The sequence below is a fragment of the Acipenser ruthenus genome, chromosome 13 (genome assembly GCF_902713425.1).
Source record: "Acipenser ruthenus chromosome 13, fAciRut3.2 maternal haplotype, whole genome shotgun sequence".
Taxonomy (NCBI): domain Eukaryota; kingdom Metazoa; phylum Chordata; class Actinopteri; order Acipenseriformes; family Acipenseridae; genus Acipenser; species Acipenser ruthenus.
In genome coordinates, this window is record NC_081201.1 from 4991854 (window position 1) to 5007868 (window position 16015).

General features: G+C 39.5%; 1 protein-coding gene across 1 annotated transcript; it reads left to right on the top strand.

Annotated features, from left to right (window-relative positions):
* Nucleotides 1–1499: 1499 nt before the first annotated feature.
* LOC117417932 (transducin beta-like protein 3) lies at nucleotides 1500–15354 on the top strand. Its single transcript, XM_034030351.3, has 23 exons — nucleotides 1500–1704; nucleotides 1832–1883; nucleotides 2373–2468; nucleotides 2724–2771; nucleotides 3088–3229; nucleotides 3544–3628; nucleotides 3769–3939; nucleotides 4173–4248; nucleotides 4347–4443; nucleotides 4747–4964; nucleotides 5179–5320; nucleotides 5898–5956; nucleotides 6177–6283; nucleotides 6902–7037; nucleotides 7136–7366; nucleotides 8125–8195; nucleotides 8349–8505; nucleotides 8767–8825; nucleotides 9670–9773; nucleotides 11982–12053; nucleotides 12627–12785; nucleotides 13285–13375; nucleotides 13725–15354. Exons 1-23 carry the CDS (start codon nucleotides 1673–1675, stop codon nucleotides 14185–14187), a joined length of 2868 nt encoding a protein of 955 aa, XP_033886242.3. The 5' UTR covers nucleotides 1500–1672; the 3' UTR covers nucleotides 14188–15354.
* Nucleotides 15355–16015: the final 661 nt, after the last annotated feature.

Below are 16015 nucleotides of genomic sequence, written 5' to 3' on the forward strand. Positions count from 1 at the left end.
TGTAATAGAAGAAACCCGATAAAGGTGAAAAATGCAGACTACATACATGTCTTATAATTATATATCACGTAGTTAAAGCAGTTTGTTGTGATGCTTGGTAATAGCACAATGTGTGATTGTGTAGAAATGGGTTTTTGCAAGAACTGCGTAACTGAATTTTGAGAGTTGTTTGCGGACCACAGGTTGGGAACCACTAAGCTAGAGAGTTAAGGGTTTTTCTTTGCACATGTACTGTGGATTACTTGGGTATTGCAGATTCAATACTAAGGTAAGGTCACAATCCTGAACTCAGAAAATATCCTACACAAGTGCAAAGGAGTTACATTTGTGGACAGATACACAAGATTATGATTTTAAACTTCTTTAATTTGAGTGAAGCTTAGTAAAATATTCTAAAGTTATGAAATACTTAACTTTAATAAACATTTGTGACAACAATTTTATGATGATAATGAAAATATGTATACATTTGACAATTAAAAAAAAAAACCTTTAAAATATAGCATTTCAATACACAGTTTAAACCTTTCAACAACAAAGCAATGTCTCAACTTTGGGGTGGATTCTATTACAGTTAAACGTAATAGTTCATAGATTTATTTGCAATTCTATATGAACAAAACATTTCAGATTTATCTATTCCTACCATGCCCACTTGATCAATTTTGATGAGCTTTTTTCATGCCGCTGTTTATAAAACATTGGTAGAGGACTCTGCACTGCCTGCATGATCATCGCCCTCCTCCTTCTCCATTCACTCAGACTGTCACAGATCAGACTGACCTGCCACCTCATCTGCAACATGGTGCTCTGCATCTTGGCCAGCTTCTTGAGTTTTGCAGCAATAGCCTTGTGGGTACTCTGCTGAGACTCAAACTCCTTCTTCAGCTCCCAGTAACAGTTGTGCTGTCCATGGACAGCTGGTCACTTCGAAGTCGCATGCCGTGGAGTGACCATACTGATACGACAGGGGGAAGGTGGCACAACAGCCGTGTATTTCATGATCATAACCACCGCAAATATGCCAGGTTACGTCATATAATTACACACAGGTTCATATGGGTGCTTTACCCGTTCCAATATGACAATGATACACCAGTGAGGGGACATGTCCCTGTACAGCATTTAGAAAACCATAGACTGAGAAAAATTAAAGAAATGCATACACACTTTTAAAATGTCAGATTACATTGCATAATAAGTTAGAAGTCAATTAAATCTGTATGTATATTGATTTGAAGAGGGGAAATGTACAGTTTATTCCCTATAATGATGGTTCACCAATGACTATTTACGTGTTTCGCTTGATTAATAATAAATATGTAACATACGTAACTTCAGAGGGCAAAAAAGTAAAGAAACGTGCATTTAATCAAATGTAGCTGCAGCAGAACTTGCAACAATGTATTTTTTATGAACATGCTTAATGTAATGACACAGTTTTTTTTTTCAGTTATACAAATGGAGATTTACTAGTTCCCTAACCGCGTTTCATTTATGGTTTGCAATTCGGTACGGCGATTATGACGTACAATCCGTGCGACGGCCAAGGAACTGTTGCTAGAAACACATGGCAGATAGCGAGGTGGTGTAGGTTTTGTGGGTTCAGAATTAACCAGAAGTATTTTAATATCTCATGGACTGCTGAGTTATCCCGGGAATACATCGAATAATGACAAGCAACACCCTGCAGTTCAAAACTAAGTAAGCTGGTCAAGATAGTAAAGCGCCTATGGTTGTAAGCAGAAAAGTACACATGCCATTTCAATAAATTGGAAAGTGGGGATAAAAACACTATAATGATGTTAAATTGTACACATTTCTGTTTTAGCTTCGCTGTTTCCAGCAAAATTGAACCGTTTTACAAAGGAGGAAAGGTTCAGGTAAGAATTACAAGGAATTCGTTCGGGATTATTGTGCTATAACAATGGCCAGTAAATAGATACCTAGGTCAGTGACGTTTATTATGTGAAGCAGCGCTATTGAATCGTTATCAGCAGCCATATACAGTAGATTGCTAGACTAAATGATAGACTTAATAATTCTAAAATACTCTTGCCATACCATATTTTGCTAATTGCACAGTCCATTTTGATAATATAGTAATCCATCCGACATAAGTATGCAGGTATTGGTAAGAACTTTAAGTATCCTGTACCTGTACCTATGGGATATAAATAAGACTCCCATTGCATAGCAGTTTATCCATTCCTGGTTTTACTGTGAGTTTAATAAGACACACCTGAGCTTGTTGCCTGTACACGGGCTAATCAAGCTCTTATTAAAACCTGGAATGGGTGAAACTGCTAGGCCATAGGAGTCTTATTGCCATCCCTGAACAAATGCAATGTGTTTTTTCCCTTCTGCTTTAGATCAGTAAAGATGGAAAATACATTTTTTGTACCTGTGGTACAAAAGTCAATATCCTGGACATTGCAACAGGACGAGTCTCTCACAGCATTGAGCAGGTAGGGTTGCAGTACATCTAATGTCTGGATTATTTATCTAGTTTGTTTGATGGCAGATGGATATGAAAAAGAGTCCACACTCCAGACTTGTGTGGCAGATTACTTCAAGTAAAATTATATTTTTGTTTTCTAATAGCCTGTTATTTCTATGCATTTTGTTGCTATTTACAAATGCCCTGTAAAACCTTAAGTAATGTTTTTATTAATAAATTACACCTGCACCGCTCCCAATAAACCCAATGTATGTTTTCTCAGGATGACCAAGAAGACATTACATCATTTACTGTCAGCCCAGATGACAAGGTAAGATACAAAAACAATCGAAGCAATAGTTAAATACAAAACTGTATAGAACAAAATAAAGCGAAAAATATGAATTATCAAAAATGATAGGGTGACCAGTGGCTCATCCAGTAGGGCACTATCGTGTGGCGTTTAGATTGAGTCAAGTGATCAGGAGTTTGCTGGTTCAAATCCAGGGCATGCCAAGTTTAAGATCTTGGCTGCATTGGCCAGTATGCAGCCGCTCCCACAAATTCCACTGTAAGTTGACCCCATTGTACATACTATACTTGGACTGCTTGTTTTTACTAAAAGCTGTGTCCTTTACCTGCTTCAGATTCTGGTGACGAGTAGCCGTGCCCTGCTGCTGAAGCAATGGGACTGGAGAGAGAACAATTGCACTCGCACCTGGAAAGCTGTCCACACAGCACCAGTGGCCAGCATGACCTTTGACCCCACCTCTACTCTCTTGACTACAGGTACAATGTTGTTTTATTTTTTTTTAAATCAAAAAGCTGTGCTTAGTGTCTTAGTGACTATTCTAGAAAGAGGCTCAATTTAGTTTTTCCTCTGTTTCAGAATGTTGCCACCTTATAAGCCCATGCATAAAATATCTACTACAGGTGTTCCTATGACAAAAATAATAAAGAATGCAAAATGGTGTTTTCCTTCCCTTTTTAACTTCCTATGCTATCGATGCAAGAATATAGTGAATATGTTTGTGTAAAAATGCTTGCAGATTTGTTGTCCAATGTCTCACCTTGTAACTGATGAATTTGCTCTGTGTTTTTAGGAGGCTGTGACAGCACCATCAAGGTCTGGGATGTGGTGAAACAGTACTGCACTCACAACCTCAAGGGATCCTCTGGAGTCGTTCAGTAAGACAGTTGTATTCAACGCCTGGAACTTTTGTGTGTGTTTTACTAACCTATATGCAATAGAGGAATATATGAACATTCAGGCCAGGGTTGTGAATGACCATGTGTAATGCAATCCTTTTCTTTGAAACCTCCCCCAGTGTTGTGGAATTCCATCCTGATATCTCCCGGCTGCAGCTCTTCTCCTCCTCGATGGATTGTAAGATCCGTATCTGGGACCTGAAGTCCAGCAAGTGTGTGTCTGTCCTGGAGAGCCACTACAGTGCTGTGACCTCGCTGTCGTTCACTCCTGATGGCAACACGCTTGTCAGGTACTGCTCTTCTGTCTGATTGGCTACAGTCGCATGTGTGCACTTCAGAAAAGAAAGGGTGTATTGTCAGCTGTGTGACCTTGTGTTCCACTGGGGGTAAAAAAGTGCCAGTTCTGGCAAGGTCTGCACTCCGAGATGCGATTTTCCACCTACACATTTACTATACGCTAGCCTTTGAAATATCGCTCCCTTTCTTTAGTAGTGTTATTTAACATTTGAATCTGTATTTTCAGTTCCGGCCGGGATAAAATCTGCACTGTATGGGATCTGAAAACAAAGACACCCACAAGGACTGTACCTGTTTTTGAGGTAAGGAGAATGATACATAGCCCACGGTTCAAGCAGTGGAAACACACTTTGTGTATCTGTACCTGCATTTCATATGAACATCTCTACCCTTCTCCCAGACTGTGGAAGCGGTTGTTCTGCTGCCAAAGCAAGGGGACTTCTCCAAACTGGGAGTGAAGAGTAAAGAGCCCCATTTCATCACTGCTGGAAGCAAGGGTGAGTGTAGTCACTGAACCATTCTGGTGCATTGTCTTTTTTAAAAACATTTTCACTGTGGAAGAAGACAAAAAGCAAAAAAACATTAAGGGTATTTTACTTGTTTTTTGTAATATCAAGATCTATATTGCATGGCACAAATGTCTTGCCGTGTTAGCAATAATCCTAAATGGAGAGCCAAGCCATTCTAAGTAGACCTGCATGTATAGTAGGTATGCGATTTCTTTTGTAGCTTAAAGGATATAAGTGTTTTTTTCTTTTTTCTTTCTATATTAATTGTTTTAATATTGTGACTGCCTCCAGGTGTGCTGCGGGTGTGGGAGGCTAGCACTGCCCGCTGTGTCTTCACCCAGACTGTATCAGCCAGGCCCCAACCAGTGGAGGTGGGGGGAGGGGAGGAGCCAGATGAGCACAGCCTCACCCACTGCTTGCTGCTGCCCGCTACCAATCGGATCGCCACGGTGACCGCCGAGCACAACTTCCTGCTGTCCGACCTGTACACGCTGGTTCTGGAGCAGCAGGTGAGGAGTGCTGAATGATGCTTCTTGTTTAGCTTAACTATGTGTGAGTGTAGAAAAAATGGAATGTCATTGTGGGGTGATGGCGGCTCTAGCCTGTTCAAGCCTGGTTAGGAGTCCTCATCTCTCCTGCCTCAAGAAAGCATGCAGCTGCAGACGAGAATACAACATGTAACGCTGTTGTGTGATAACACCTTCTTGATCACCTCTTTACCAGTTTGTGGGCTACAACGATGAGGTTCTGGATGTGAAGTTCCTGGGCCCGGCTGACTCTCATATTGTCGTGGCGACAAACAGCCCTCAGCTGAAGGTCTTTGACCTGGCAACGTCAAACTGTCAGATCCTGCACGGGCATTCTGGTAAGCATTCTTCCAGTGTAGCTGGTAAATTAAACACATAGGAACGTGCAAGAAGCTTGATACATACAGATTTTAGTATAGAAAACTTCTGGGGGTATTTGCCAAAGGTGATTTGATGTATGTGCAATCGGGGATCACTGTGGAGAGCTGTCTAAACACTATGTGGCACAAGTGATCAGTTTTAAATGTATAATGTTTGGTATGATAACTTTCTGTCTTCAACTCACAGTTTGCTCATTCAGGTTTAATGTCAAAATAATCTTTTTTGAATCTCGTTAAAGTGGTAATGCTGGTGGCAGGTAAGAGGGTAACAAGTTATACATTTTATCCGGGGCATGTTAATGTAAAAACCTCTCACAGCAACACCATCAACTAAATTACCTAAAAACAACACACAACATGTGATAACTGAAACCATTTCAATTCATCCGTTTATATCAAAGGTCCCTAGAAACCTTTGAATTATGGGGACCACTACACAACTTGAAATATCACGTTACAGTGTGCTGTAGAAGATGCATTGCTTGCATTCGTTCACAGAAATACTAATGAATTGTTTCTTATTTTTTCTGTGCAGAGACTGTTCTAGCATTGGATGTGTTCAGAACTGGTTCCATGTTTGCAAGCTGTGCAAAGGTAACCTATCAAGAAGTATGCTGCGTCCTGCTCCATAACTCTGACTGCTTGAATCTGTTTCACAAGATAAGACAACGCTAGTATAAAAGGAAAAACCCTCAATGAAAATATTCTCAGCAAATCAATTAACAAATACATTTTCTTTTACAAATGTATTGCTTACATAGGATTTTATCTTTGCAATTATTTAAAAAAAATGTGTAATCCTTTATTTATCTAGGACAAGACCATCAGTGTGTGGCAGATGAATATAGAAACGGGGGTGGTATGCTGTGTGGCGAAGGGATCTGGACATGCCAATGCTATTGGAAGTATTTCCTGCTCCAGGTGTGGTCTGTTTCTTGGTACACAACACTTACACTATCCCTTAGGGGATGAATATCCCTGGCGACAGGGTACAGGCACAATCTGTATCTCACACTTCCGTACAGTATTTTCATATTTCTTGGGAGTTGCTCTATTTGGGATGAAACTATGTTTATGGTGACCTACTCTTGCAATAATTTATGTATAGTCACCTGTTTCAAAATAACATTTCAAGTAAGGAAGTTTTAAATAGGTTGGTAAATGGCCAAAGCTATCTCAACCAAATTGAATAATTGGTAATGTGCTGTCTGCTCAGAGAAAAGGTTCCTTTAATCAACACTAAATTCAACAGGAGTGTATCACACCTGTGCTATGTACAGTACACTTCAGACTTCCTTTTCAGGTTCCATTGCATCTCCATGTATTACGCATACACACATTCATTATTTATTGCCAGAAATGTGTCTGGTGTCACAAGCTCTGGCATCTCTTATTTATCAAATTGTAAAGCCTGGAACCGTTCAAATTGATAGCCTTATTCCTTGAGATGCTAATATATAGGGCCAAAGCAAAATCTGTGCAACAAATGCTCTAGCTTAAAAAAAATAATGTTTCCCTGCTTTTGCTCGGTCTTCTCAGGATGAAGCAGAGCTTCGTGGTGAGTGGCAGTCAGGACTGCACGATAAAGGTCTGGGATCTCCCAGAATCCCTGGAAACGAGAGGAGGCAGCCCTGAAGTCCTGCATGCACGTGTCACTGAGAAAGGGCATGACAAGGTAAGGCAACAGTTGAGCAGTTCGTCACATTTAATAATAGTTTTTTAAAGCGTCCTGTTCTCAGCAATTCTTTCTTTGTTTTCTTTCATCCTCCCCAGGACATCAATAGCATTGCAATCTCACCCAATGACAAGCTGCTGGCAACGGGTTCCCAGGACCGGACTGCGAAGCTCTGGTCCTCTGCAGACCTCTCCCTTCTGGGGGTGTTCAAGGGGCACAAGCGGGGGATATGGTGCCTGCAGTTCTCTCCCATGGACCAGATCCTGGCCTCTTCCTCTGCCGACGGCACCGTCAAGCTGTGGGGGCTGCAGGACTTCAGCTGCCTCAAGGTAGCCTTTTCTTATTTTACAGTGGAGTGTGTTCAGGTGTATTTGCACTTGGAATATTAATGAATTCTTACATTATGTCCTCCAGAAAATAAATGTGTTATTTATTTTAAACCAGAAATTGTAGTCGCTAATAGACAGCTGGTTATTGATCATGTCACAATCAAGGTTACAATTTTGACATCAATTTGCTGTTAGCTGTGACTTTTTTTTTTGTAGTTGACGTGCACCCTGATAAGAAATGTATGCAATCCTAATTGGTTTTTATTATAACAAGACATGTGTCATAGAGTTTAGCTAAAAAAAAAAAACCCCTTCATTTCTCAATATAAATATAATGTATAACCACAAATGCAACTATGAAAAATATGGGTTGCCCTCATTTATTTATTTTTTTTTATTCCGCTGATATCCTATATTTTAAGTTTTGACTGCCTGTAGGCAAAATGTTCTTCATTTCAATCTACAAATATATATATAACGCACTATAACGAGGAGCATTATAACGGGTGAGCGCTGTGTGTGTGTGTGTGTGTGTGTGTGTATATAAAACCCTGTGCAGAATAACAAGGTTTCTGTGCAAGGTCATCCCTCTTGTTTGCTGACAGTTCCTGTGCATGGGGGAGCACTGACAGTAAGACTATGCATACTGTTTTTTTTATGTTCAGTTATACAGTATGTGTTTTTGGGGGTGGGGGGTGGAGTGTAGAATTATTGCATAGTCATGGAGGTGTCTTTCTGATGATGATCTTCTGTTGTAGACTTTTGAAGGTCACGATGCCTCGGTGCTGAAGGTTATTTTTGTGAGCCGTGGGACACAGTTGTTGACAAGGTAACTTTTTTTTTTTTTTTTTTTCTGTGATCTGCTGTAAATGTATCACAGGTAAGCTATTATATTTTGCTCTCTGCTACCTGCTAACAGAATATATATAAAAAAACAATGCACATGAAAAAGTCGACAAATGCTGTCTCTTGTTTTGATCAGCGGGTCTGATGGGCTCTTGAAGCTGTGGACAATCAAGACGAACGAGTGTGTGAAGACGGTGGACGCGCACGAGGACAAAATCTGGGGGCTCCATGGCAACAAGAAGGATGACCTGGTGGTTACTGGCTCGGCCGACTCCTGCATCACTCTGTGGAAGGTTAGTACTGCGCTGCTGGAGCACCCTGCTGATTCTGGAACACTGGGGCATGGCTAGGGTTAGTTACCTCCCTAATACCTCTGAACATGCAATTTTATTTAGGCCCTGTCAAGGGGTTATAGTTAAAATTAACTATACATTGCTAGTACTATGTGCTTTCATCGACTATGTAGGTTCAGCACAGCTGCCATACATCCGGATACACTAAATTAAAAAGAAAAAGAAAAAAAGCATGGTATTAACTTTCTTCTTTTACAAAAGGATGTCACTGAAATTGAACTTGCTGAGGAACAAGCCAAGCAGGAAGACCAGGTCATAAAGTAAGTGTTTAAATACTGTATCTGATGAAAAATAACTTTCTTTTGAGACTTGCACTGCCGGCTGACTTTCTGCAAAACTATCCTATAACACCAGTCTAACATGCTATTTGGGCACACTTGCAGACAGCCTCTGAGTCCTAGTCTTATGTGCATTGACATTGCTCCAGGTGTTTTGAAATGAAAGCACTAAAATATATGCTGAATAATAGTAAAGTCTGGCTTCTCCTTGTCTGCCCTTTCTCTTGCGCAGTTGTTTTTTTTTTTTTTGAGAAACACACCTGCCTTTGTCTTAAACAAAGGAGCGCTCGACTAAGAAAAATCCTGTTGTGGTGCCAGATCTCTCATGTCAGGCTTTTTGAAGAATGATTTGTGCTTTAGTGTAAGACCTTTTAATTTTGATTTAACCTTTTACTGCCAGGCGTTTGCTTTTAATTCACATGCAGTAACCTAGGGAGACGCACAGTTTTCATACATACAGTAATATGCGAAAACAGGATACAATAATACAGGGCTATGAACAGCAAACTGTGGATGCAAGTCTTTGCCATTTCCCCTGATGTTGAGGATGTCGTGCTTTTCTGGTTTCAAAATTCCTGTGATCAGAATGGGACATGCAGATTTCAAGTGCAGTTCATTTGCAATGTATACTTTTTAAAAGTTCACTTATTTCCAATAAAATGCACAGTAGTTTTAAATTTATAATACTTTTGTTTTGTAATTTAAATGTAATTGTAACTTCAATAGAAACTGACAGTAGGCATCTGGCTTTAGCCTCCCGAGAAGATTATTTTTTTGCTCGTCCCTTGAAATTCGTATTAACGAGAATTGACTTTCTTTTTTGCAGACAGCAAGAGCTCTCCAACCTCTTGCATGAGAAAAAGTATTTCAAAGCTATGGGCTTGGCAATCTCCCTGAATCAACCTCACACTGTACTCATGGTCATCAAAGGTATGCTTGGAACTTGGGTCAGATAAAATACCACAATATGTGTGTGAGGATAAGTATGTTTCATTCTGAACTCAACTCTGTACATGTCAAAAACTAACAAGCAATAATACATAATACTAGGGATGGGCACCAATATCGATATTGTGATATACTATCGATAATTTCCATATCGCGATATCGTGGGATAAAAAAAAAATCAGTTACGCTCACAGAGACATACTTTTTATTGCAAATACTGCTAAAATACAAATGCAGTATAATCAGATTTATTTTATATTAATATACAATCATGGTCAATATTTCAGCTTTGAGGTGGCTGATGAAACAGTAAAACAATATAACAAGACGGATATTGTGAAGCAAAGCACAACTAAGTTAAAGTAAGTTATTGCTTTTCATGTGCAAATATCTGTTAACATCTATATATATATATATTTGATATTGCAATTGTGTTATTATATTTCTGTGTTTTGGAAGACTTCATTATTATCGACATTGAAATATAATTTTCACATCGTTGCCCACCACTACAAAATACACTCCTCGGAAATATAGGCATAATCTTGAAGCTGTGAAGTGCCCTCTAGCGCTCCTTGTGTGTAATATTCTGTGAACTCTGCTTTCACAAAACCAAACACAAAATGTTGTTTTTCCATTGTAGCACCAACATTACTACTGTTAAGATCTGTAACCTTTTAAGGAAGTAGCTAACTGTGCATAACAACAGGTTATGGACAGGGCTTTAGTGATTGGTAAAGCTGATAATGTCAACAAAGGGGCACCACAGGAATGCTGACAGTCTTCATTTCTTATGTCAAAGAATTTAGTGTAATTCTTGCCAAGGTTATTCTGTGGCTAGCAAGCTGGATTTAAAGTTTTTATGGGGATACTTGGCATAAATGAGTTGAGATTTGAAGATGTCTTCCGTGACTTCATTAAAGGTGTTATTAGTTGAAAAAAAAAATGTAATTCACGTAGGGCTGTGTTCGAAGGTTCGTTCGCTAGCCAGGAATTTGAAGGTAGTTTTAAAACTTCGAAGGTTCGTCATGTTCATTCATGCACTGTATTTTTTTTTTTTTTCCTTTGTTAACAGAAACCGTTTGACAATGTGTGAATACTATAAGTCACACATTAAATGTCACTCGCATGTAGAATTTTGATTTGTATAATGCTGTTACGTAAACAAAAGCTGTTGTATTAAAATCCACTACCAAATCGTTATACGTATCAACTCTATATGGCGCCGCTGCCGTGTATGGAGCAGGGGATATGACAAAGCACTGGGGTGGTACCTATAGCAGTTGTAGTGCTTCAGTAAAATATGTACTGAATACCTAGTGTACAAGACAGTGTAAGATGAAGTGCTATGGTAGAATATGTTTGAAATATACGCTAAAACTAATCATTTTAATTCCAAAAAATGAGCACCATCCGCCCCTCCCCCCTCCAGCTTGTGTTTTCCAGAGGCAGAACTTTAATTTCTTCATTCGCTATCTCGACAGCAAACTGTATTGAAAGAAATGTCTCGAAACCCCTCTGCTGTTTGGGATTTGTTTGTTAAATGCCCAAACGACCAAAAACAAAGTTGAATGCAAACTGTGCAAGAGACTGTTGATGTATCATGGAGGCACAAGCAATCTCCGCTCTCACTTGACAAGTTCATATTATTCATATTTTTAGTTGTTGTAAATTGTGACTGATAACCTGCTTGGAATGGTGACTGTTAAATAAAGCTTTGTTTTGCCTCAGTCCGCTGCAGTTGGTGCTGCTGCAATGCAAGCTTACTGTATATATCACAAGCAGCATCAATTGTGTGTAAATAAACATGTATTTCTATTTATTTAAATTATAAAAACATGATTACTGTTCTATATAACATGTTTAAACTACATGTAAATGTTTTTATTACATTTAAATGGATTACCTGTAAAATAATAGGATTTTCAATCAGATATAAGCAAGTAGCTATGGTGACATCACCGGTAAAGTATGCACATTAGTACCATTGACGGTTCGAACCTTCCTTCGTTAATGTGTACCAAACCTTCGAAGGTCAAAATTCACACCAAGTAGTTAGATAAAATGTATCTATCTTGTCACTCAGCTACCTTAAACTTTTCTGTCTGCTATTAACCAGGCGAATGATTCAATACAATTGGTATGCAAGACATCACATCTCATTGATTTTTATTTTTGTTTTGTTTGTAGGAATTCTTGCAAATGAGGATGGCACAGAGCAGCTTGAAAAAACTATTTTAAAATTAAGACGGGATCAAACGGGTCTGTACACATTTTTCTTTCTTATCTGTTACTATGGGTAGTTACGTTTGGTTGTGCTTTTTTTGCAAACTAGTATTTTAATGTCATGGATAGCAGGTGCAGCTGCGATCCCTGCCTCCTCCTGCAGAGCCTTGAAATGTAATTTCCTTTTGTTAATAATCCACAGCATGCAACGGAACACTGCTCAAAGTATAACAAGAAAAAACATGCGTGGCCTTTTGAGGTAATAGTTCAAAATTGAAGCACAAGAGTTGTATTGCGTTCTGCTTCTTCAGAGCTTGTTAAGAAGGGGAGAACAAAAAAATGGACACATTGGCAATCCACACTACTTTGAGCACCGTACTGCTACAAAACCTGAACCATCACTTGCATTGCAAAAGGCCTTGATCCTTCATCATATGATAGGTATCACTGATAAACAAACAAATAAACCAAAAAAAGGAACAACTTCTTCTTTCTTCTTCTTTCTTCTTTCGTCTTTCTTCTTCTCAGTCAATGGGCTTAGCCAGTAGGTGTAGCGGGGAGGAATATTGACTAGCCTGTAATCCCCAGTGTTGTGTTTCTGGGTTGCAGAGTCTGTGCTGCGATTCTGTGGGGTGTGGAACACCAACGCCAGGAACTGCCTGGAGGCCCAGGCGGTGGTGCAGGTCCTGCTGCAGCACGAGAGCCCCGAAGAGCTGCTGCAGTACAGCGGGGTCAGGGCAGCACTGGAGGGGCTCCTTCCATACACCGGTGAGCAATCGGGCTGGGAGTCATGTCAAATTGGATTTGCTACAAGAGGTTGTGCAAGGGAATTTGAGAAAACCACTGTGCAGTCAGCAGCAGAACTATACCCTGTGGCTGTGCTTGAGAGCCCTGTGAATCATCCCTGTAAAAACACTTCTGTGTTGACCCCACTGCATGCTTTTGTTATGCAAAAACTGATCCTTTTTCCCCAGGCTGCTGTTGTCTGTCTTGTAAAAAACATATTTATCTATTGAGAAATGTGTAGATTGTGCTAAAAGCAATAAATGAAAGGAATGCATTTTATGATGAGGAAATGCATATTTAGGTGCTGCAGTAGAAGGTTGTAAGAACATCATTAAGTTGGTACATATAAGAAACCTGGATTGTTATAAATTCTGGGTTAAAGGTGATTGAGGGCTAGCTAGTTTGAATCACGGTGGTTATTAGAAAAACATTTAAGATAATGCGTTGGTGACTTTGTAACTCTTTTATTGCCCGTCTCCAGAGCGACACTTCCAAAGGATCAGCAGGCTGCTTCAGGCCTCAATGTTTGTGGATTACATGTGGCAGAACATGAGACTGACCGGCAATGCCAGGTGAGCTCAAGGGAATACATTTTCAGATGAATAGCAATTCACTGAACAGGCCAGGGATTTGTTTGCATAATGTAATAGCTATGTACACTTTGATAGGCACTTGGTACAATTGAGAAGAAATTCCTGTAACTGACTATTGCTGGATTGATTCATTGAAAGGCAAATACATAATGCCTCATTAAGGAAGTAAAACATTTCCAAAACGTTTCCCTATTGCACATTGAGATTGCACACTTGCTCTATTGTCTTGTTCATGAATTGCAATCAAATTCTTGGTACACTTTTTTTTTTTTTTTTTTAAATACAAATGTGTCTATTGTCCTCTGTTCTTGGAAATGTGTATTTTCAGCTGTGGGGAAAACCAGGATGAAGAAATGGAGGACTCGTCTCTGGGCGGACCGGCACCGTCGTTCACAATCGATCCAAATCCTAGCATGGGCTTGGATTCAGAGGGTGGGGACTCTGCAAGACTTGAGGAAGCTGAGAGACAGGGGCGAGGTGAGGTAGAGGAGGAGGAAGAGAGCTCTCAGCAAGAAGACGTAGAGAGTGATGATGATGATGTAAGCGCTGCCAACAAAGGTGTGAAGAGCAGGCAGGTGGGGTCTCCAGAGGAGGGTAAAGAGAACATCGAGCCGGAGTCCAGCAGCGAGGGGGGTTCGGACAGTGAAGAACCGATGGACGAGATGGAGAACGAGGAGCAGAAGCTTGTTAGAAGAGAAACGGAAGCAAGACCGGAGAAGATGACTGCCGGGAACCAAGCAGAAACACAATCGGCAACCCCCCGCACCAGGGTGATGAGACTGAGAAGGTGAAAGGACAGGACTGACAACCTGGAGAGCCTGGGATTCAATTCCCAGCTCTGTCATTAACTTAGCGGGTAGTCAGTTTGAGCTCCTTGTCAGTCACTGCCACCATAGACCAAACAAAATGTAATAAATTGGCTAATAGCGTCACACCTTGTGAGATGCAGTGTCAAGAGGCAGGAGGTCCATTGCAAAGGTTTCGTTGTTAATGCCGTTTTCCTGCTAGCCACACAATCTGAAATGACTGAATATTGTACTGTAAGATCACTATTGTAACACCCCCAGTGCTTTTTCACCAGCATGGGACACAAGTTTGACAATTACACAGGCTACTGTATTTATCCCCTGCTCTCGCTCTCTCTCTCTGTCTCGCATGCTCGCTCTCTCTCTTTCTCTCTCTCTCTCTCTCTCTCTCTCTCTCTCTCTCTCTCTCTCCCTCCCTCCCTCCCTCCAAAATAACCATCTCAAAACTCCTCCACCCCCATTTTTTTACAGTGGGGCTAATGATCCTTTGAACAATAGAACGCATTACACTCATATCACACTCGTATACAGTAGTTTATTAAGCAAATAGAAAGAGATTACAATATACAGCTATGGCCAAAAATTTTGCAACTGAGAATTTTAGGATTGAGATATAATTAAAAACTATATGAACATAATTTTAGATATTTTATTTAACACCATGGAATCAAAGAAACAAAATGATATTGCAAAAGTCTTCTAGAAACCATAATAGTAGTACAGTATTTCATGTTACATTTTGAAATGTCACATTTTTCAATTTTTCTTTTTATTGTGTTGGAAACCTACAAAGCGGAATGTAATTCAAAATGTTAACGTAACATTATTCAGCAGGTTTCATTGACTTTTATGAAGAAAAATTTGTTAATTCTATTGGGCAATGCAAAACCTTTGGCCATAGCTGTACTGTACTGTATACAAGACTGTTTCTGTCGATTTGCCATCAAAAGTAATGAAACTGAACCGACATTGCATAATTGTACATTGTACAGTACATTTCCTTAAAATGATTTCAATTATTTTTAGTTTTATAAAGTTTAGAACATTTTAAAAAGGCAATCTGAAAAGAAACCATACACTTGGATAACGAGTCATCTGTGAATATAATTCTTATGAATAATGCAATATTTTAATAAAAACTTTTGGATCCAATTTGTCTACATTTTTGTGCCTCTCTCTAATAACATGTATGTAATATGCTGCTTTTATGTGCCCAAAGGTTTGATTTTGGTTTGTTTGATCAGGTTGTTAGATATTGATAGACTGGAGATAATTACAAACAAAAACAAAGGTGGAAATACAAGTTAGGGAACATCATTTTCACAAACCAGTTTGTTGAAAAACAAAAGAAAACATTGAACAACTGAGCTATGGGATTATCAGAAATATTTGAGTTTTATCAGTTATGGCAGGCGTCCATGACGATGTACTAGAAGATGATCACTTCATACTACTCTAAAGCAAAAACTACAATTGCATTGCAAAGCAATCAAACGTGACTGGTGGATGGCATCTTAACAATTTGAGGGGGACACAGTAAAAGAGGGTTATGACAAAATGTGTTGTCGATGGTACAATACGTGTTTTTAAAATTTTAAAATTATTGTGATTGAAGTATATGCCTTAGTGTGGAATTACACCATTGCTACATGCATGGCTGGGCACAAGAGTGACATAACCACCTACAATAGCTGTGTGGTATGTTGACCACAACGCACACTTTGAAGAGTCTCATTACAATAATAAAGTAGTCCTTCAGAAAACAAGGTTAGTGTCTAACTACAGCACACTGATTGGTGTCTTGTTCGCCCTA

Excerpts from the sequence above, each read along its gene's own strand:
- LOC117417932 (XM_034030351.3), top strand. The coding sequence starts at position 1,673 with ATGACAAGCAACACCCTGCAGTTCAAAACTAA. Across the intron at positions 1,884-2,372 it reads ACAAAGGAGGAAAGGTTCAG|ATCAGTAAAGATGGAAAATA; the intron begins GTAAGAATTACA and ends CTTCTGCTTTAG. Across the intron at positions 13,376-13,724 it reads AGACTGACCGGCAATGCCAG|CTGTGGGGAAAACCAGGATG; the intron begins GTGAGCTCAAGG and ends GTGTATTTTCAG.